This window comes from Oncorhynchus tshawytscha, unplaced genomic scaffold, assembly GCF_018296145.1.
Source record: "Oncorhynchus tshawytscha isolate Ot180627B unplaced genomic scaffold, Otsh_v2.0 Un_contig_2903_pilon_pilon, whole genome shotgun sequence".
Lineage (NCBI taxonomy): Eukaryota > Metazoa > Chordata > Actinopteri > Salmoniformes > Salmonidae > Oncorhynchus > Oncorhynchus tshawytscha.
In genome coordinates, this window is record NW_024609804.1 from 431,313 (window position 1) to 455,245 (window position 23,933).

The window sequence follows — 23,933 nt, forward strand, 5'->3', positions numbered from 1 at the left end:
GTAGCATTTTACACAGTCAGAGCAGGAGTAAGGCTTCACTCCTGTATGTATATGTTCATGTCTTTTTAAGTGGCCCAGTCGAGAGAAACTCTTCCCACAGTCAGAGCAGGAGTAAGGCTTCTCTCCAGTGTGCACTCTCTGATGAACTGTCAGAGCCTTTGATGTTGTGAATCTCTTCCCACAGTCAGTACAGGAATACAGATTCTCTCCTGTGTGTATTTTTAGGTGTATTTTTAGCTTTGATAGAAATGGGAAAATCTCCTCACAATGTGGGCAGTGATGAGACCTCTTAGCTCTGTGATCTTCCTGCTGTTTCTCTCTGGATGTAGAGAATGTCTCAACATGGTCTCCTGTGTGAACAACATCAGAAGACTCAGACTCATTTCATAGAACTTTAAAACACTGGCAGATTGTCTACTTCACGTCTCCTCTCTGATCACTCCAGACAGCCCAGTGAATAAAACAAATGCTGGCAATACTGGTGTCAAACCATGCAAGTGTCATTAGCATGAAATAACATCTACCTTCTCATTAAAAAAGTTAATCTGCAACTTTTCATGCACAGTGGGAAGTTGGAACGAATAACACAAACTTAGTTAGATAGAACCTGCTGTTACCATGAGAAAGAGATTTCCCAATCTTCTCCTCCTCTTCTTCATCTTTAATGTTGACATTCAGCTCAAGTGTTTGACTGCAGTCTTCCAGCTTCACTGATGCCATCTCTGGATCCTGCAGAGCAAACTGGGCTCCACTGTCATTATCAGGACCCAGTAACTGTAGGTTTGGACTCAATGTGGAAGGAGAGAGGCAGGCTGGGTTTGTCCTCACTGTGGATGTTATCGGCTTCAGACTTAATTCTAGTCGTCCTATAGTAACAAAAAATTGTCTTGACAGTTCAGGCACTTTAAAATATATATTATATTTATTTTGGTTCAATTATTTAATTCAGTGTTTGACTTGGACTGAAATAGGTGCCGGTACTGTTTATATTTAGGTGCAGCAGCTCCACAATACTGTTGAGCTAATATTCTATAAGGGGAACATGAGCTCAAACACTAGAAATTTGAGGTGCCGGTACTCACATCCTGTCCAATCTCCTGTCCATCTCATTTCAAAAGATGAAGTAGGTAACAAAACATTAATTCGTTCAAATTGGACAAAGTACACCCTTTAAAATTAGTCTACACAACGTAAATTAACTTAACCTATAGTAGATTTCCCAAATGCGTAAATGACTCAAAAACCATTTAGTACAAGGTTGCAGTTTGTTAAGCAGCATTATGTACTATTTCCCTGAATAACTGTCTTCACATCATAAACCAATCGCATTTCCCGTTCACACCATAATTTACAGCTAAATATAGAAACTGAATGTGTCTGAATACTACAACACATGATAATCATTACATTCAGCTTCAAAACTGTAGTGCGACCGTGAAATTGTCTCTGCACCAGCACAGAAGTCTGTTGACGCAGATAGAATGGGTGCCACCGTGTTACCAGCTTGTGAATTTCACACAAAACCAATAACATGCTAAACAAACATCACAGTTCTGGCTTTCTTTATTCTCAAGAATGGTGTGTGCCTGCCCGGAACTTCCTGTTCCTCCACTACCACAGTGCAGCCTCAGATAGAACAACGAGACAGATATTTTACCGGAAGTATAACTGAAGCATCCGCGTAGCGTTGCCAAATATGGTAGTGAGAGGAAGCCCACTGGCCGGCAGTGGGAGAAGATGGAACGAGATGGATTTTGGCCGATTTTCTGCAAATGTTCTAATCGATGAAACATCTGATCTTAATACAGTTCTGTTCCCAAAACTAAAATCTGTTATGAACAGAGTGGACTAAGATTTGTAGACTTTACCCTTTGCAAAAGTTTTAAATAATCACGTTATTTAGAAGGAACGCTGAGATGAATTGAGTTATTGCACACAAGTTCTTCACAGAGGCGTTCCCTAACAGAAATATGCAGGATTTGTGCTAGAATGCGCCAATAGGAGCTCGGGCTTGGCACTGCCCACTATGACTCATCTGTTCCCATTGGAAACGACCAACTGTGGTCGATCTTGGTTTATTTATTTAAAAAATCTTTGTTGCAACCGTCCATGCATTCAGGGATCCTTGGGATGGCCCTACCCCATAATATGAAAAGGTTGGTGCTTCATTTGAGCCGGATCCAACCGCACCTCTCAGTTTTGTAGTCTTTCGTTCCGGGAACCCGTTTGACAGGATCAGGTAACCTACCTCGTGGCATGAAAAATGATTTCCACTGTTTGCAATGTAAAAATCCTAATAAAACCAGAGTAATTACACTTGGATTCCTCTGTAATTGTCATGCCTCCTAAAAAAACGTAATGTGAAAGCGTGCCTGATATTCTAAGAATATATTAATGTTGGTAACTCTTCCCTCTCCAATTTAATTAATAATTTAATAATAATCTTCCATCCTTTTCCTCAACAAACAAGATACTGAATCCAGTTGTACAGCATCTATTTGTGAATACAGAACCAGGTTTCACATATCTTGGTATTAAAATCACACCAGAAATTAGCTCGAGCTCAGCAAATTATGAACCCATGGTAACAAATGCAACATAATCCATCAACAGATGGACATCATTGCTTGTATCTATTATTGGTAGAATAAATATCATTATGACTCATTCTGCCCAAATTCCTTCGTCTATTTCAATCAATTCCTCTGGCTGCACCAAAATAAAATAGTATTTCTGTAATTGTTGATTGTCCTAATTGGAACTAATAAATATGTGTAAAAACATTTTAAACAATGAATGATGGAGGCCACTGTGTTCTTGGGGACATTCAACACTTCAAGGGGCTCCCGAGTGGCGCAGCGGTCGAAGGCACTGCATCTCAGTGCTTGAGGCATCACTACAGACACTGGTTCGATTCCAGGCTGTACTGGCTGTGATTGGGAGTCCAATAGGGCGGCGCACAATTGACCCAGCATCGTCCGGGTTAGGCAGTCAGTGAATAATAAAAATGTGTTCTTAACCGATTTGCCTAGTTAAATAAAAAACAAATAAACACTGCAGTAATGTTTTGGTACCCTCCCCTAGATCGGTGCCTCGACATAATCCTTTCATGGAGTTCTACGGACAAATGTGTCTGAATAATTGTACACATGTAGAAAACCAATAATCATAACATTTAGCGTCAAAACAGCAGTAAAAATGTCTCTCTGCTGCACCCTCACTGCCTGCACTGAAGTCTGTTGACGCAAACCGACTGCCATTTTACCAGCTTGTGAATTTTTCCTTTCATTGAGCTCTACGGACAATTCCTTCGACCTCATGGCTTGGTTTTTACTCTGACATGCACTGTCAACTGTGGGACCTTATATAGACAGGTGTGCGCCTGTCCAATCAATTGAATTTACCACAGGTTGACAACAATCAAGTTGTAGAAACATATCTAATGGAAACAGGATGCACCTGAGCTTAATGTCGAGTCTCATAGCAAAGGGTCTGAATACTTATGTAAATAAGGTATTTCAGTTTGGGTTTTTTTAAGTATAAAATGTGAAAACATTTCTAAAAACCTGTTTGCTTTGTCAATATGGGGTATTGTGTGTAGATTGATGAGTGTTAAATTTGATATAAAAATATAATCTTAGAATAAGGCTGTAACGTAACAAAACGAGGAAGAAGTCAAGGGGTCTAAATACTTCCTGAATGGGAGAGGGGATACCTAGTCAGCTGTACAACTGAATGCATTCAACTGAAATGTGTCTTCCACATTTAACCCAACCGCTTTGAATCAGAGAGGTGCGGGGGCTGCCATAATCGACATCCACATCTCCGAGGAAGGCGCCTGAATGGGAGAGGGAACAGTGGGTTATGTGTCTTCCACTGCTTTGCTCAGGGGCAGAACAGTGGGTTACCTGCTTTGCTCCAGAACGACCAATATTTACCTTGTCATTCGATCCAGCAGCCTTTAATTGACTGGCCAACTCTCTAACCACTAGGCTACCTGTACGTATTCATGTAAGAAAGCTGTGCAATACAAAAGGGGAATAAAAAACTTTTAAAGTATCTCATAAGTCAAGAAAATGATGAGCTAAATCATCAACTCAACATCACAAGGGTTATTAGTAACTACACACTCATTCTACTGCAACTTTTCATACACAGTGGGAAGTTGGAACGAACAACAAACTTAGTTAGATAGAACCTGCTCTTACCATGAGAAACAGATTTCCCAATCTTCTCCTCCTCTTCTTCATCTTTAATGTTGACATTCAGCTCCAGGGTTTGACTGCAGTCTTCCAGCTTCACTGATGCCATCTCTGGATCCTGCTGTAAAAACTGGCCTCCACTGTCACAATCAGGACCCAGTGACTGTAGGTTTGGACTCCGTGTGGAAGGAGAGAGGCAGGCTGGGTTTGTTCTCACTGTTGATGTTACCGGCCTCATACCTGAGTCAGAAAGTGGTATAAGAGAAACGGACACAAACATTATTGTCATAAGTTCTGGAACTTTCTTCATTCTCTAAAAATATATTCTATTTTTTTCTTGTTCAATTATCTAATTCAGTGCTTGACTTGGACTGAAATAGTTGTCGATACTCATTTTGTGTGCTGGTACTGTTTATATTTAGGTGCAGGAGCTTCATAATACATTTGAGCTAATACTTAACCTGTAGTAGATAAATGCATACAAGACTCAAAAACCATTTAGTACAAGGTTACAGTTTGTTTTTGGCAGCACTACGTGCTATTTTACTTAACCTCGTATTCACTGTTTTACTTCAAAAACCAATTATATTTCCTGTTCACACCATAGTAACATTTATAGATGAAGACAGAAACAACTGAATGTGTCTGAATATGACACATGTAGAAAACCGATAATCATTACATTTGGTTTCAAAACAGCAGTGCAACCGTAAAATTGTCTCTCTGCTGCATCCACACTGAAGTGTGTTGATGCAGATCGAGTAGGCGCCGCCATTTTACTAGCTTGTGAATTTTTCCTTTCATGGAGCTCTACGGACAATTCCTTCAACCTCATGGCTTAGTTTTAGCTCTGACATGCACTGTCAACTGTGGGACCTTATATAGACAAGTGTGTGCCTTTCCAAATCATGTCCAATCAACTGAATTTACCACAGGTTAAAAACAATCAAGTTGTAGAAACAGCAAGGATGATCAACTTATGAACTTATGTAAATAAGTTTTCTGTTTTAAATATTTTATAAATGTGAAAACATTTATAAAAACCTGTTTTTGCTTTGTCATTATGGTGTATTGTGTGTAGATTGATGAGAAACATTTATTTAATCCATTTAGAAAAAGGCTGTAACGTAAAAAATGTGGAAAAAGTCAAGTTGCAAATGTCAGTAGGCTTGTACTGTATGTATTCATATCAGTAGTCATGCTCGTGTGGCTGATTTACGCGCTTATAAGGGTCGTTACAGTATGTATTCATATCAGTAGGCTGTGCAATACAATGGGGAATAAAACTATTCTAAAAGTATCTCATAAGTCATGAAAATTATGAGCTATATCATCCTCCACTCACTATCACTGTCCGGTCCTCTGGCAGTCTCTATGGGGGTGCCACAGGGTTCAATTCTCGGGCCGACTCTTTTCTCTGCTTATATCAATGATGTTGCTCTTGCTGCGGGCGATTCCCTGATCCACCTCTACGCAGACGACACCATTCTATATACTTTCGGCCCGTCATTGGACACTGTGCTATCTAACCTCCAAACAAGCTTCAATGCCATACAACACTCCTTCCGTGGCCTCCAACTGCTCTTAAACGCTAGTAAAACCAAATGCATGCTTTTCAACCGATCGCTGCCTGCACCCGCATGCCCGACTAGCATCACCACCCTGGATGGTTCCGACCTTGAATATGTGGACATCTATAAGTATCTAGGTGTCTGGCTAGACTGCAAACTCTCCTTCCAGACTCATATCAAACATCTCCAATCGAAAATCAAATCAAGAGTCGGCTTTCTATTCCGCAACAAAGCCTCCTTCACTGCCAAGCTTACCCTAGTAAAACTGACTATCCTACCGATCCTCGACTTTGGCGATGTCATCTACAAAATGGCTTCCAACACTCTACTCAGCAAACTGGATGCAGTCTATCACAGTGCCATCCGTTTTGTCACTAAAGCACCTTATACCACCCACCACTGCGACCTGTATGCTCTAGTCGGCTGGCCCTCGTTACATATTTCGCCAGACCCACTGGCTCCAGGTCATCTACAAGTCCATGCTAGGTAAAGCTCCGCCTTATCTCAGTTCACTGGTCACGATGGCAACACCCATCCGTAGCACGCGCTCCGGCAGGTGTATCTCACTGATCATCCCTAAAGCCAACACCTCATTTGGCCGCCTTTCGTTCCAGTACTCTGCTGCCTGTGACTGGAACAAATTGCAAAAATCGCTGAAGTTGGAGACTTTTATCTCCATCACCAACTTCAAACATCAGCTATCTGAGCAGCTAACAGATCGCTGCAGCTGTACATAGTCTATTGGTAAATAGCCCACCCATTTTCACCTACCTCATCCCCATACTGTTTTTATTTATTTACTTTTCTGCTCTTTTGCACACCAATATCTCTACCTGTACATGACCATCTGATCATTTATCACTCCAGTGTTAATCTGCAAAATTGTAATTATTCGCCTACCTCCTCATGCCTTTTGCACACATTGTATATAGACTCCCCCCTTTGTTTTCTACTGTGTTATTGACTTGTTAATTGTTTATTCCATGTGTAAGTCTGTGTTGTCTGCTCACACTGCTATGCTTTATCTTGGCCAGGTCGCAGTTGCAAATGAGAACTTGTTCTCAACTAGCCTACCTGGTTAAATAAAGGTGAAATAAAATTTAAAAAAATAAAATCACAAGGGTTAGAAACTACACAGACTAATTTCATAGAACTTTAAAACACTGGCAGTTTGTTCACTTCACTTCTTTAGTCTACACTCTGAACACTCCAGATGATCCAGTGAATAAAACAAATGCTGGCAATACTGGTGTCATCCATACAAGTCTGAGTACCATTAAATAACATCTACCTTCTCATTGAAACAGTTCATCATGAAACAGTTCTACTGCAACTTTTCATACAGTGGGAAGTTGTAATGAACAACAAACTTAGTTAGATGAAACCTGCTCTTACCATAAAAGGCCAACTTCTGCAAGTGTCTCCACCCCACTGCTCTATGCCAGTAAACAAACTTGGACAGACAGAACCTGCTCTTACCATGACTAATCTTCTCCTCCTCTTCTTCATCTTTAATGTCAATATTCAGCTCCAGTGTTTGACTGCAGTCTTCCAGCTTCACTGATGCCATCTCTGGATCCTGTAGTGCAAACTGGGCTCCACTGTCACAATCAGGACCCAGTGACTGTAGGTTTGGACTCAGTTTGGAAGGAGAGAGGCAGGCTGGGTTTGTCCTCACTGTTGATGTTACCGGCCTCAGACTTAATCTGAGTCGGCCTGTAGTAATAAAGAGAAAAAGACTAAAGTTATTGTCTTCTCAGTTCTAGCACTTTCTTTACTCTCAAAAAATATTATTTAAATCTAGGTGCAGGAGTACCACAATACTGTTGAGCTAATATTCTATAAGAGGAATTTGTGCTCAAACAATATAAATTTGAGGTGCCGATACTCAGCTCCTGTCCAAGTCACGCACTGATCTCATTTCAATAGATCTGGTAGCTCAGCATTGACAACAAAACACGAGTTCATTCACATTAGACAACGTTTACGCTTTAAATCAGGCTACACAATTAAGCGCACTTAATCTATGGTAGATTTCCCGAATTCACATAAATGCATGTTTTAGACAGCACTATGTAGTATTTTCCTGAATAACCTTGTCTTCACTGTGTTATTTAAATTTAAAAACAATAGTATTTCCGTTCACACCATAGTAATATGTATAGACAGCGATAACTTAAATAGTCTGAATATTAGTACACATGTAGAAAACTGATAATCATTACATTAAACTTTAAAACAGTGGTGCAACCGTGAAATGTTCTCTCTGCTGCATCCACACCGCCTGGACTGAAGGTTGTTGATGCAGACCGAGTGGCGCCGCCATTTTACCAGTTCGTGAATTTTACACAAAACTAATAAATTGTAAAACGAATTCAGACATCTCAAGTAAATATATTCTTTGTGAAATTACATTGAGAAAACGATGTACATCCACTCAGACAAACACCAAAGGCTCTAACTATGTAACTTGTAAAATAGTTAACATTTTCACGTTCTTCACTCGGCTTGACACAAAAATAACACATCACACCTTTACCCAACGTGATAACACATTAACGGATGTATTACCTAAAATGGTACGACATATTCTTTCGATATTAGAATGTTTAAACGTGCTATTACATACCTGTAGTAATAAATAGAAAAGGACAAGAATGTTATCTTCTTGACTGCACCGTTCTGGCGCTTTCTTTACACTGAATAATGGTGCGCTTCTGTCCGGAACTTCCTGTTCCCCCACGAACACCGTCCGTGCATTCCGGGATCCTTGGGATGACCCAACCTCATCACATGAGAAGGGGTCGCTGCCTCCTCCGGGACACATCTATTTTGCAGCGAGTTGATTGTGGCCTGTGGAATGTTGTCCCATCCCAGCTAGCAGAGTGGATCTGGGCCGATTCAAGAGAGTCGCGATACTCCGCTGAGAGTCAGACACGTCCGAAGTCTTGTGGCACGAGTCTGGGCCGCCTTAGGCAGTATTACTAAAAGCTAGGATACCGGGATTGAGCTCGGGCCGATTCCGATGTGAATTATTTGGCCCAAATGTATTACTTGTGGCTCGGGCCGATTTGGGCTCCTCTCTGGCAGATGATTACACAGGCTGCTTTATATAATTAACATTTCATTATTAATTTATTTGTCCATATTTTATCATTGCTTCTGTGATCAAAAAATACTATTTAACATTTACATTAAATCATTTAATAGTCCTGTTTAAGTTGTATTTTAGAATTTTGATACTTTGTGCAAGGCAATTGATAAGCATTAAAAACTTTTCGGATGGAGTGTCGCGAGTGGCGCGTTACTGCAGATGGTATAATACATCTAGTATTAAAATACAATTTAATGAACACAAGTAGTTGATTCATAGCTTGTTTATCAATAAACAAAAGTTGTTTAGTAATAAAATAATCCACCCAAACTAATGCTAAAAACTGATCATTACACCATCTTTATATGATATACACGGAGTGTACAAAATAGGGATGCACAGTATATCGTTGAGCATATCGGAATCGGACGACAATAGCTAAAAATGCCAACATCGGCCCGATTTAATGCGGATGTGAAAAACCGATGTCAAAGTAGACATGCATACCTATATAACCTTGGTAGATGACGTAATGACGCCACAAAAAAAATACAGCACGACTCAGAACAAAAGCAGAAAAATACTAAGCGCACACTTCCAACAACTAAACAAGTTCAAGTCAAGCAGTCATTTGAAAGAGTAAGGACATTTCAGCGAGACAACTCAAAGGCGAAATCCGTTAACGCCAAGATAATGGAATTCATTGCCCTTGACAATCAACCGTCCTCTGTCGTGGATGACGTTGGCTTTCGCCGACTGGTCAATCCCCAGAACACAGTATTTTTCATATGGTGCCCTACCGGGGTTACACAGAATTGTTAAAACGCACATCTATGGGTGTCACTGCTATTAGCTTCACAACTGATATTTGGACCAGCGATGTCAGCCCCACGAGCATACTGAGTCTGACAGCACAGTGGGTTGATGAGGATTTCGTACTGAGGAAAGCCCTATTGCAACTGCAGCAGAAATTATACGGGGCGGCAGGGTAGCCTAGTGGTTAGTGCATTGGACTAGTAACCGTAAGGTTGATTTATTTATTATTATTATTGTTTTTTTTAAATAAAGGTAAAATTAAAATTACCCTCTGTCATGGCATTGAAACCCCTGCTCAACCAAACTGCCCGACACAGACCGTGGGGTTAACTTACAAAAGTACTTGATGCTGTAAACAAGCGATTCGATGGCATTCTCTCTGAGCCTCTTTACTGTGTCGCCATCACGCTCGATGCTCGGTACAAGGACCGCTACTTCGATGCAGACAAGTAACAGGGTTCATGTTACATAAACAGCTGGACAAGATGGAAACTGACACAGTGAAAGAGCACACGAGGAAGAGAGGCTACGGACAGACAGCTGAAACTTCACTGCTTGACATGTATGATGAAATCCTGGTTGAGAATGAAACGACTGAACAAAGAAACAGCACAGCAAATGAAATAAATCGGTTTTGATGATGTTTTACTGGTAATGGGGACATACGTAAATGCCAACAAAATAACTTTTTGGTCGGTATGGTGTGTGTAACCTTTACTTAACTAGGCAAATCGGTTAAGAACAAAATGCTCATTTACAAGGACGGCCTACCCCGGACGACACTGGGCCAATTGTGCCCGGCCCTATGGGACTCTCAATCACATCCGGATTTGATACAGCCAGGATTCAAACCAGGGACTGTAATGACGCCTCTTGCAGACCGCTGCATCCGTGTGTGTGTGTGTTAACTATTTAACTGTGCTAAAATGCTTAAAAGGCCGCTAACATGGTAAATATCGGTATCGTTCTTTCGGCAAGGAAAATATTGGATATCGTATTGGCCAAAAATGCCATATCGGTGCATCCCTAGTACAAAATATTTGAAACACCTTCCTAATATTGAGTTGCACCCCCCTTTGCCCTCAGAACAGCCTCAAATCGTCGGGGCATAGACTGTCCAAGGTGTTGTGTGCGTTCCAAAGGGATGCTGGTCCATGTGGACTCCAATGCTTCCCACAATTGTGTCAAGTTGGCTGCGAATGGATCTACTCCGAATAGCTCGTTCCATCTCCTCCCACAGATGGACAAATAAATAATGTTATTGGAACCATTCCTGGACAAACCTTGTGGCATAATCCTGCTGAAGAAAATCTATTTGCAGATGGATACACTGCTGCCATGAAGGGAGGCACCTGATTGCAAATGATGTTTAGAGATCCTGTGGCATTCAAACATTACTCAACTTTTATCAAGGGGCCCAATGTGTGTCCTGAAAACACACCCCAACCATCACACCACCAGCCTGCAATGCTGACACACGGCAGGGATGCAGTGGTGTAAAGTACTGAAGTAAAAAATATTTAAAGACCTACTTAAATAGTTTTAGGGGGGTATCTGTACCTTACTATTTATATTCGACAACTTTTACTTTTATTTCACTAAATAATACTTTTTACTCCATACATTTTCCCTGACACCCAAAAGTACATTTTTTATGATAAGCAGGACAGAAAATGGTCCAATTCACGTACTTATCAAGATAACATCCCTGGTCCTCCGAACTGCCTCTGATCTGGCAGACTCACTAAACACAAATGCTTGGCTTGTAACTGGTGTTAGAGTGTGCCCCTGGTTATCCATCAGACTGGGGTGGGGGGGGGGTTACCTGTCCTCTGCAGGGAGTGGCCATCAGACTGGGGTTGGGGGTGGGGGGTAGTGGCGTTACCTGTATAACAAATAAAACACACAATTGTGCCGTCTGGTTTGCTTAAAAACATCTTAAGGATACAACACATACCCAAATCTAACTGCTTGTAGCTCAGCACCTGAAGGATATGCATATTCTTGCTACCATTTGAAGTTTGAGGAAATTAATGTTGGAAAATAACATATTAGATCTGGTAAAAGATAATACAAACAAAATACCTGTCGTTTTCTTTTTCATCTTTGAAATGCAAGAGAAATGCCATACTTTCAGATAGGAGTCTAGGTGTAATTTAGATTTTGGCCACCAGATGGCAGCAGTGTGTGAAAAGTTTGACTGATCCAGTGAAGAATTACATTACTGCACTGTATCAAGTCTGCCAGGAGTTTCCCCAAATGTGCTGAATTGGTCAATTGATACATTTAAGTACAAAACTATAGAGAACATACAAAAATGCTATGGTAATAAAACATTTAAGTTTACACACTGACAGGAATTTCATACATGATGGATAATTTGCTTATTCACTAACTTTCACACATCTAGATGGCCAGGCGGGGTAGGTGTGGAGCCAGAGACAACAGGGGTTCAAAATGTAGAACCCAGTTCCTACATTTGAACATTTTAGCAAATTAAACTATGCTACATTTGATCTCTGGGACCCTCATGATGACAAATCAGAGAAAGATTACTGAATGCAAGTACACTATTGACCTTCAGAGGTGAATGTATTAAACCAGTTGCCATGATAAAAGTTGTTGTGCACTCTACTCATCAATAGCACTGTATTTTTTTCAATGAAATAGCTACTGTTAAATTGGAGACTGCAGTTAGATTAACAAGAATTTAAGCTTTCTGACGATATAAAGTCATGTCACTACAATGTGATTTTCTGGATTTTTTTTCTCATTTTGTCTGTCATAGTTGAAGTGTACCTATGATGAAAATTACAGGCCTCTCATCTTTTTAAGTGGGAGAACTTGCACAATTGGTGGCTTACTAAATACTTTTTTGCCCCACTGTAAAGACATGTCTATGTCCTGGAAAGTTGGCTGTTGTATACAACATAATTCTAGTCACATTGGAGAAGTTAGCAACAACCGTCCTGGTTAGAGGACACCCATCGCATAGAGGTTCATTTAAGCAATTTGAAATTATTCACTTTTACTTTTGAAACTAAGGTATATTTACAACAGAATACCTTTAGACTTTTACTTGAGTTACTCTTGCCAAATTAAGAGCAGAAGTAAGGCTTCTCTCCGGTGTCTGTTCTCTGATGACCTTTTAGCTCAGCTGTTGTTTTGAAACATTTTCTACAGTCAGATCAGTGGTAAAGCTTCTCTCCTTTATGTTTACCTTGGTGTCTTTTTAAGTGGCACGATTGAGAGAAACTCTTTCCACAGTCAGAGCAGGAGTAAGGCTTCTCGCCTGTGTGTGTTCTCTGATGGACTTTTAGGTCAGTTGATGTTGTGAAGCATTTTACACAGTCAGAGCAGGAGTAAGGCTTCTCTCCTGTGTGTGTTCTGTGGTGGACTTTTTGCTCAGTTGATGTTGTGAAGCATTTTACACAGTCAGAGCAGGAGTAAGGCTTCACCCCTGTATGTATACGTTCATGTCTTTTTAAGTGGCCCAGTTGAGAGAACATCTTCCCACAGTCAGAGCAGGAATAAGGCTTCACTCCTGTATGTATAAGTTCATGTGCTTTTAAAAAACCCTGTCGAGAGAAACTCTTCCCACAGTCATAGCAGGAGTAAGGCTTCTCTCCAGTGTGCACTCTCTGATGAAGTTTTAGCTCAGATGATGTTGTGTAGCATTTTACACAGTCAAGGCAAGAGTAAGGCTTCACTCCTGTATGTATATGTTCATGTCTTTTTAAGTGGCCCGGACAAGAGAAAATCTTTCCACAGTCAGAGCAGGAGTAAGGCTTCTCTCCAGGGTGCACTCTCTGATGAACTGTCAGAGCCCTTGGTGTTGTGAATCTCTTCCCACAGTCAGTACAGGAATACGGATTCTCTCCTGTGTGTATTTTTAGGTGTATATTTAGCTTTGATAGAAATGGGAAAATCTCCTCACAATGTGGGCAGTGGTGAGACCTCTTAGCTCTGTGATCTTCCTGCTGTTTCTCTCTGGATGTAGAGAATGTCTCAACATGGTCTCCTGTGAGAACAACATCAGAAGAACCAGTCAGTTGGTGTGATATACATGTCAATCAAGCCCTTTTTACATCAGCAAATATCAAAGTGCATTACAGAAACCCAGTCTAAAATCCCCAATGAGCAAGCAATGCTGATGTAGAAGCACAGTGGACAGGAAAAAATCCCTAGAAAGCAGGGTCCTTAGGAGAAAGGTAGAGAGGAACCAGACCCAGAGGGGTGGCCAGTCCTCTTCTGGCTGTACCTGGTGACATATGTATTCATATCAGTAGGCTGTACAATATAGTGGAATAAAACAATTCTAAAAGTGGGTTAGAGTCCTCCTCTCACTATCACAAGGGTTAGTAACTACACAAACTAATTTCATAGAACTTTAAAACACTGGCAGTTTGTCTACTTCACTTCTTTAGTCTACTCTCTGAACACTCCAGATAGCCCAGTTAATAAAACAAATGTTGGCAATACTGGTGTCAACCCATGCACGTCTCAGTAGCATAAAATAACATCTACCGTCTCATTGAAACAGTTCATCATGAAACAGTTCTACTGCAACTTTTCATGCACAGTGTGAAGTTGGAATGAACAACAAACTTTGTGAGATAGAACCTGCTCTTACCATGAGAAACAGATTCCCCAATCTTCTCCTCCTCTTCTTCATCTTTCATGTTGACATTCAGCAGTGTTTGACTGCAGTCTTCCAGCTTCACTGATGCCATCTCTGGATCCTGCAGAGCAAACTGGGCTCCACTGTCACAATCAGGACCCAGTGACTGTAGGTTTGTACTTAGTGTGGAAGGAGAGAGGCAGGCTGGGTTTGTCCTCACTGTGGATGTTACCAGCTTCAGACTTAATTCTAGTCGTCCTGTAGTAACAACGAGTAACAGAAAAAAAGTTGTCTTAACAGTTCAGGCACTTTCTTTACTCTCAAAAATATATATTATATTTATTTTTGTTTAATTATTTAATTCGGTGCTTGACTTGGACTGAAATAGGTGCCGTTTATGTTTAGGTGCAGCAGCTCCACAATACAGTTAAAATTCTATAAGAGGAACATGAGCTCAAACACTAGACATTTGAAGTGGCGGTAATCAGATCCTGTCCAATCTCCTGTCCATCTCATTTCAAAAGAGGAAGTCGGTAACAAAACATGAATTCATTCAAATTGGACAAAGTACACCCTTTAAAATTAGTCTACACAACGTAAATTAACTTAACCTATAGTAGATTTCCCAAATGCGTAAATGACTCAAAAACCATTTAGTACAAGGTTGCAGTTTGTTTTAAGCAGCACTATGTACTATTTTCCTGAATAACTGTCTTCACATTAAAAACCAAACGTATTTTCCGTTCACACCGCTTTCTTTATTGTGAAGAATGGTGTGTGCCTGCCTGAAACTTCCTGTTCCCCCACTACCACAGTGCAGCCTCAGATAAAACAATAGGGTAGTGAGAGGAAGCCCACTGGCCAGCAGTGGGAGAAGATGGATCTATGAAACATCTGATCTTAATACAGTTCTGTTCCCAAAACTAAAATCTGTTGTGAACAGAGTGGACTAACTTTTGTAGACTTCACACTTTACAAAAGTTTTAAATAATCACGTTATTTAGAAGGAACGCTGAGGTGAATTGAGTTATTGCACACAAGTTCTTCACAGAGGCGTTCCCTAACAGAAATATGCAGGATTTGTGCTAGAATGCGCCAATAGGAGCTCGGGCTTGGCACTGCCCACTATGACTCATCTGTTCCCATTGGAAACGACCAACTCTGGTCGATCTTGATTTAGTTATAAAAAATCTTTGTTGCAAACGTCCATGCATTCAGGGATCCTTGGGATGGCCCTACCCCATAATATGAAAAGGTTGGTGCTACATTTGAGCCGGATCCAACCGCACCTCTCAGTTTTGTAGTCTTTCGTTCCGGGAACCCGTTTGACAGGATCAGGTAACCTACCTTGTGGCATGAAAAATAATTTCCACTGTTTGCAATGTAAAAATCCTAATAAAATCAGAGTAATTACATTCTAAGAATGTATTAATGTTGGGCCGTCCCAGGTTTATGGTTTGTGCAACATTGGCCACGCCTTGGCCTAAATAGGCTACAATGCTGTGGTGAGAGAGAAGCATGCCTGTATCTCTCACAGAACTAAAATGACATTGACTTTCTATGATCTCTCTCCCTCTCTGTGCTGTTATAGACATGAGCCATCAACTCATCTCTCCAGCATTGCACTTCTTCATTTATTTACTGATAGAATAATAGCTGTGTGAAGTGTGTTGAGGTGCTGCAGGACTCTGCAGTCTGTTCAGAAAGAAACTAAATCATTCCCAATACAACACCAGGAGTATTTAGCTACAGAGGATCAATAGATATTTATTTTTTAAATATCCTAGCTGTGAATTGTGTGTAGCCAAATCACAAGGCATGACTACTGTGAACAGCATTGTTTTAAAAAGTAAAGCAAGAGCTGCACATCATTGGGTGAGTCAGTGAAACTGGAAAGCTTGTTTAGGACTATAACTTCCTCCTCATATTGTACAATGTGTTTCTCCTCACACCTGGCCTAGGCTATTGATGGATTAGAGACAAGGTTGTTTTTATTGATCTCAGTGTCAAAGTAGTCTGTCATTTTGGTCATCTGTGAGGTATTGAAAAATATTCTGCAAGAGTCCCCAGTCATCTAAAATGATGTAGAATTGCATGAAATCTGTTTATAAAAAGGCCACATTTTTCCAGGACTCCAGGCTACAATAAATGTACTGCAACTTCTGCAAGCAGCTCCACACCACTGCTCTATGCCAGTACGCTAAAGCCATGATAATGCATGCAATGCTTTATTATAAAGGTATTTTATTTAATGTGTTCTGGAACCTCAGACCCCCAGGTCACCCCCCCTCTCAGGCTCACTTTGGATCCAGGACCTCCCAACTTACAAATGAGGCGCTGGAGAAGTGGGTAGCTGCTGCTGCCTACCCTGGGACACATCTCCATTGCCTGGAGTTCATCAGGCTGTTCATCAGGCATTTCTCATAAGAAACTAGCTCCCTGGTACACAGAAAATTCCCGAGCTCTGAAGCAAGCATCCAGAAAATTGGAACGGAAATGGCGCCACACCAAACTGGAAGTCTTCCGACTAGCTTGGAAAGACAGTACCGTGCAGTACCGTAGAGCCCTTACTGCTGCTCGATCATCCTATTTTTCTAACTTAATTGAGGAAAATAAGAACAATCCGAAATTCCTTTTGATACTGTCACAAAGCTAACTAAAAAGCAGCATTCCCCAAGAGAGGATGACTTTCACTTTAGCAGTGATAAATTCATGAACTTCTTTGAGGAAAAGATTATGATTATTAGAAAGCAAATTACGGACTCCTCTTTAAATCTGCGTATTCCTTCAAAGCTCAGTTGTCCGGAGTCTGCACAACTCTCCCAGGACCTAGGATCAAGAGAGACGCTCAAGTGTTTTAGTACTATATCTCTTGACACAATGATGAAAATAATCATGGCCTCTAAACCTTCAAGCTGCATACTGGACCCTATTCCAACTAAACTACTGAAAGAGCTGCTTCCTGTGCTTGGCCCTCCTATGTTGAACATAATAAACGGCTCTCTATCCACCGGATGTGTACCAAACTCACTAAAAGTGGCAGTAATAAAGCCTCTCTTGAAAAAGCCAAACCTTGACACAGAAAATATAAAAAACTATCGGCCTATATCGAATCTTCCATTCCTCTCAAAAATTTTAGAAAAGGCTGTTGCGCAGCAACTTACTGCCTTCCTGAAGACAAACAATGTATACGAAATGCTTCAGTCTGGTTTTAGACCCCATCATAGCACTGAGACGGCACTTGTGAAGGTGGTAAATTACATGTTAATGGCATCGGACCGAGGCTCTGCATCTGTCCTCGTGCTCCTCGACCTTAGTGCTGCTTTTGATACCATCGATCACCACATTCTTTTGGAGAGATTGGAAACCCAAATTGGTCTCCACGGACAAGTTCTGGCCTGGTTTAGATCTTATCTGTCGGAAAGATATCAGTTTGTCTCTGTGAATGGTTTGTCCTCTGACAAATCAACTGTAAATTTCGGTGTTCCTCAAGGTTCCGTTTTGGGACCACTATTGTTTTCACTATATATTTTACCTTTTGGGGATGTTATTCGAAAACATAATGTTAACTTTCACTGCTATACGGATGACACACAGCTGTACATTTCAATGAAACACGGTGAAGCCCCAAAATTACCCTTGCTAGAAGCATGTGTTTCAGACATAAGGAAGTGGATGGCTGCAAACTTTCTACATTTAAACTCGGACAAAACAGAGATGCTTGTTCTAGGTCCCAAGAAACAAAGAGATCTTCTGTTGAATCTGACAATTAATCTTAATGGTTGTACAGTTGTCTCAAATAAAACTGAAGGACCTCTGCGTTACTCTGGACCCTGATCTCTCTTTTGAAGAACATATCAAATCAAATCAAATCAAATTTTATTTTGTCACATACACATGGTTAGCAGATGTTAATGCGAGTGTAGCGAAATGCTACACTCGCATTAATCAAGACCATTTCAAGGACAGCTTTTTTCCATCTACGTAACATTGCAAAAATCAGAAACTTTCTGTCCAAAAATTATGCAGAAAAATTAATCCATGCTTTTGTCACTTCTAGGTTAGACTACTGCAATGCTCTACTTTCCGGCAACCCGGATAAAGCACTAAATAAACTTCAGTTGGTGCTAAATACGGCTGCTAGAATCCTGACTAGAACCAAAAAATGTGATCATATTACTCCAGTGCTAGCCTCTCTACACTGGCTTCCTGTCAAAGCAAGGGCTGATTTCAAGGTTTTACTGCTAACCTACAAAGCATTACATGGGCTTGCTCCTACCTATCTCTCTGATTTGGTCCTGCCGTACATACCTACACGTACGCTACGGTCACAAGACGCAGGCCTCCTAATTGTCCCTAGAATTTCTAAGCAAACAGCTGGAGGCAGGGCTTTCTCCAATAGAGCTCCATTTTTATGGAACGGTCTGCCTACCCATGTCAGAGACGCAAACTCGGTCTCAACCTTTAAGTCTTTACTGAAGACTCATCTCTTCAGTGGGTCGTATGATTGAGTGTAGTCTGGCCCAGGAGTGGGAAGGTGAACGGAAAGGCTCTGGAGCAACGAACCGCCCTTGCTGTCTCTGCCTGGCCGGTTCCCCTCTTTCCACTGGGATTCTCTGCCTCTAACCCTATTACAGGGGCTGAGTCACTGGCTTACTGGGGCTCTCTCATGCCGTCCCTGGAAGGGGTGCGTCACCTGAGTGGGTTGATTCACTGATGTGGTCATCCTGTCTGGGTTGGCGCCCCCCTTGGGTTGTGCCATGGCGGAGATCTTTGTGGGCTATACTCAGCCTTGTCTCAGGATGGTAAGTTGGTGGTTGAAGATATCCCTCTAGTGGTGTGGGGGCTGTGCTTTGGCAAAGTGGGTGGGGTTATATCCTTCCTGTTTGGCCCTGTCCGGGGGTGTCCTCGGATGGGGCCACAGTGTCTCCTGACCCCTCCTTTCTCAGCCTCCAGTATTTATGCTGCAGTAGTTTATGTGTCGCGGGGCTAAGGTCAGTTTGTTATATCTGGAGTACCTCTCCTGTCCTATTCGGTGTCCTGTGTGAATCTAAGTGTGCGTTCTCTAATTCTCTCTTTCTCTCTCTCTCTCTCGGAGGACCTGAGCCCTAGGACCATGCCCCAGGACTACCTGACATGATGACTCCTTGCTGTCCCCAGTCCACCTGACCGTGCTGCTGCTCCAGTTTCAACTGTTCTGCCTTATTATTATACGACCATGCTGGTCATTTATGAACATTTGAACATCTTGGCAATGTTCTGTTATAATCTCCACCCGGCACAGCCAGAAGAGGACTGGCCACCCCACATAGTCTGGTTCCTCTCTAGGTTTCTTCCTAGGTTTTGGCCTTTCTAGGGAGTTTTTCCTAGCCACAGTGCTTCTACACCTGCATTGCTTGCTGTTTGGGGTTTAAGGCTGGGTTTCTGTACAGCACTTTGAGATATCAGCTGATGTACGAAGGGCTATATAAATAAATTTGATTTGATTTGAGTGTGGCCTGTGGAATGTTGTCCCACTGCTCTTCAATGGCTGTGCGAAATTCCCGGTTATTGGCGGGAACTGGAACAAGCTGTCGTACACATCGATCCAGACCATCCCAAACACGCTCAAAGGGTGACATGTCTGGTGAGTATGCAGGCCATGGAAGAATTGGGACATGTTCAGCATTTTCAATTGTGTACAGATCCTTGCGACATGGGGCTGTGCATTGTCATGCTGAAAACATGAGGTGATGGCGGCAGATGAATAGCAGGACAACGGCCCTCAGGATCTTGTCATGGTATCTCTGTGCATTCACAGGTGTGCCAAGCTTGTAGCGTCATACTCAAGCTTCAAGGCTGTAATCGCTGTCAAAGGTGCTACAACAAAGTCCTGAGTAAAGGGTCGGAATACTTATGTAAATGTGGTATGTGATTTTTATAAATTTGGTAAAATTTCTTAAAACCTGTTTTTGCTTTGTCATTATGAGGTATTGTGTGTAGATTGGTGGGGGACCGAAACAGTTTAATATATTATAATAGGGCTGTAACGTAACAAAATGTGGAAAAAGTCAAGGGGTCTGAATAATTTCCCAATGCACTGTGTGCTAAATCCTTTCAGCATGGTTGCTTCCCCTCCTCTCTAAGGAGTGTTTTACTCTCATTCTGAAGCCTGATAAATCCCCAACAAAATGTGAAAGTTAGACGAATTTCTCTTCTGAACTACGACTCAAGAATTAAGTGCTAAAGCCTTAGCCAGGAGATTGGATAGAGTGCTCCCAAATCTAATATACAAAGACCAAAAAAGGCTATGTGAAAAACCATCAAGGTTTTCACAATGTGAGTAGTGTACTAAACATAGTGCACATGTGAAGGGTCCCCTGATACTGCCATACTCTCACTTGATGCAGAAAAGGCATTCCATAGAGTTGAGTGGTCTTATTTCAGAGATTTGGGAACTACTTCTGTAAAACGGATTAAGAGATGATTTACCGACCCCACTACAGATGTTGCCACTGACAACTTGATTTCACAACATTTTAAAGATTTTTCGGGGCACGAGACAAGGATGTCCAGACAGTCCAGGACTCTTTCTTTTAGCTATAGAACCCTTTGCCATTGCAGTAAGGGCCCAACCGTCAATTAGTAGAATTAAAACAGATTTTGAACAAAAAAATGGACCTGTATGCTGATGATACCCTCTTATTCCTAACAGATCTAAAGAACTCGCCCCTCTCCGATTTAATTAATAAACTTGTCAATTTTTGGGGTTTAAAGTTAATCAAACCAAATCTTCCATCCTTTTCCTCAACAAAAAAGATACTGAATCCAGTTGTACAGCATCTATTTGTGAATACAGAACAAGGTTTCACATATCTAGGTATTAAAAATTACACCAGAAATTAGCTCCTTGAGCTCAGCAAATTATGAACCCATGGTAACAAATGCAACATAATCCACCAACAGATGGACATCATTGCTTGTATCTATTATTGGTAGAATAAATATCATTAAGACTCATATTCTGCCCAAATTCCTTCGTCTATTTCAATCAATTCCTCTGGCTGCACCAAAATAAAATAGTATTTCTGTAATTGTGGACTGTCCTAATTGGAACTAATAAATATGTGTCAAAAAAATTTAAACAATGAATGATGAGGCCCCTGTGTTCTTGGGGACCTTCAACGCTTCAAGGGGCTCCCGAGTGGCGCAGCGGTCGAAGGCACTGCATCTCAGTGCTTGAGGCATCACTACAGACACTGGTTTGATTCCAGGCTGTATCTCAACTGGCCGTGATCAGGAGTCCCATAGGGCGACGCACAATTGAACCAGCATCGTCCGGTTAGGCAGTCAGTGTAAATAAAAATGTGATTTTTACTCTGACATGCACTGTCAACTGTGGGACCTTATATAAACAGGTGTGTGCTTTCCCAAATCATGTCCAATCAATTGAATTTACCACAGGTTGACAACAATCAAGTTGTAGAAACATATCTAATGGAAACAGGATGCACCTGAGCTTAATGTCGAGTCTCATAGCAAAGGGTCTGAATACTTATGTAAATAAGGTATTTCAGTTTGGGGTTTTTTAAGTATAAAATGTGAAAACATTTCTAAAAACCTGTTTGCTTTGTCATTATGGGGTATTGTGTGTAGATTGAGGAACATTTTTTATTTAATACATTTAGAATAAGGCTGTAATGTAACAAAACGAGGAAGAAGTCAAGGGGTCTAAATACTTTCTGAATGGGAGAGGGGATACCTAGTCAGCTGTACAACTGAATGCATTCAACTGAAATGTGTCTTCCACATTTAACCCAACCGCTTTGAATCAGAGAGGTGCGGGGGGCTGCCATAATCGACATCCACATCTCTGGCGCCGAGGGAACAGTGGGTTAACTGCTTTGCTCAGGGGCAGAACGACCAATATTTACCTTGTCATTCGATCCAGCAGCCTTTAATTGACTGGCCAACTCTCTAACCACTAGGCTACCTGTACGTATTCATGTAAGAAGGCTGTGCAATACAAAAGGGGACTAAAAAACTATTAAAGTATCTCATAAGTCAAGAAAATTATGAGCTATATCATCAACTCAACATCACAAGGGTTATTAGTAACTACACACTCATTCTACTGCAACTTTTCATGCACAGTGGGAAGTTGGAACCAACAACAAACTTAGTTAGTTAGAACCTGCTCTTACCATGAGAAACAGATTCCCCAATCTTCTCCTCCTCTTCTTCATCTTTAATGTTGACATTCAGCTCCAGTGTTTGACTGCAGTCTTCCAGCTTCACTGATGCCATCTCTGGATCCTGCTGTAAAAACTGGGCTCCACTGTCACAATCAGGACCCAGTGACTGTAGGTTTCTACTCAGTGTGGAAGGAGAGAGGTAGGCTGGGTTTGTTCTCACTGTTGATGTTACCGGCCTCATACCTGAGTCGGAAAGTGGTATAAGAGAAACGGACACAAACATTATTGTCTTATGTTCTGGCACTTTCTTCATTCTCTAAAAATATATTATTTTTTCTTGTTCAATTATCTAATTCAGTGCTCGACTTGGACTGAAATAGTTGCCGATAAACATTTTGGGTGCCGGTACTGTTTATATTTAGGTGCAGGAGCTCCACAATATGTTTGAGACAATACTTAACCTATAGTAGAAAAATGCATGAATGACTCAAAAAACATTTAGTACAAGGTTGCAGCACTGTGCTATTTTACTTAAAACAGTGAATACAAGGTTACATCAAAAACCATTTGTATGTCCTGTTCACACCACAGTAACATTTATAGATAAAAACAGAAACAACTGAATGTGTCTGAATGTTATGACACATGTAGAAAACAGATAATTATTACATTTGGTTTCAAAACAGTAGTGCAACCGTAAAATTGTCTCTCTGCTGCAACCTCACTGCCTGCACTGAAGTCTGTTACTGCAGATCGACTGGGCGCCTCCATTTTACCAGCTTGTGAATTTCTCCTTTCATTGAGCTCTACGGACAATTCCTTCAACCTCATGGCTTCGTTCTTGCTCTGACATGCACTGTCAAATGTGAGACATTATATAGACAGGTGTGTGTCTTTCCAAATCATGTCCAATCAATTGAATTTACCACAGGTTGACAACATCTCAAGGATGATCAATGGAAAAAGATGCACCCGAGCTCAATGTCAAATCTCCTAGCAAAGAGTCTGAATACTTAAGTCAATGAGTTATTTCTGTTTTAAATATTTTATAAATGTGAAAACAATTCTAAACCTTTTTTTACTTTGTCATTATGGCGTATTGTGTGTAGATTGATGAGAGAAATTTATTTAATCAATTTTAGAAAAGGGCTGTAACGTAAAAAATGTGGAAAAAGTCATGGGGTCTAAATACTTTGCGAATTCACTGTATGTATTCATATCAGTAGTCTGGTACTGTATGTATTCATAAAAAATGTGGAAAAAGTCATGGGGTCTAAATATTCATTCAATAGGCACTGTATGTATTCATATCAGTGTCTACTGTATTCATATCAGTAGTCTGGTACTGTATGTATTCATATCACTGTATGTATTCATATCAGTAGTCTGGTACTGTATGTATTCATATCAGTAGTATTCTGGTACTGTATGTATTCATATCAGTAGTCTGGTACT

At 41.0% G+C, this 23,933-nt stretch overlaps 2 protein-coding genes across 7 annotated transcripts in view; both read right to left on the reverse strand.

The window, feature by feature from the left end:
• The window catches only part of LOC112239018 (zinc finger protein OZF-like), a 139,173-nt gene that overhangs the window by 48,434 nt on the left and 66,806 nt on the right, over window positions 1-23,933 (reverse strand). Inside the window, exons 4-6 of one of the 6 annotated variants that reach the window (XM_042318343.1) lie at window positions 22,488-22,721; window positions 14,317-14,562; window positions 845-866 (exon numbers count right to left, since the gene is read on the reverse strand). In XM_042318343.1, the coding sequence (XP_042174277.1) occupies window positions 845-866; window positions 14,317-14,562; window positions 22,488-22,721 (502 nt within the window). Of the gene's footprint in view, window positions 1-844; window positions 867-4,208; window positions 4,443-7,252; window positions 7,308-7,458; window positions 7,490-8,402; window positions 9,417-14,316; window positions 14,563-22,487; window positions 22,722-23,933 lie in introns of those variants that run through there. The other 5 variants (XM_042318342.1, XM_042318345.1, XM_042318350.1 and 2 more) reach the window with 5 other exon arrangements.
• On the reverse strand, window positions 12,526-13,756 carry LOC121845945 (gastrula zinc finger protein XlCGF17.1-like; the record flags this gene model as incomplete). The annotated part of the gene is made up of 1 exon (XM_042318373.1): window positions 12,526-13,756. A coding segment is annotated over one exon (885 nt), but the record flags the coding sequence as incomplete, so codon positions are not given.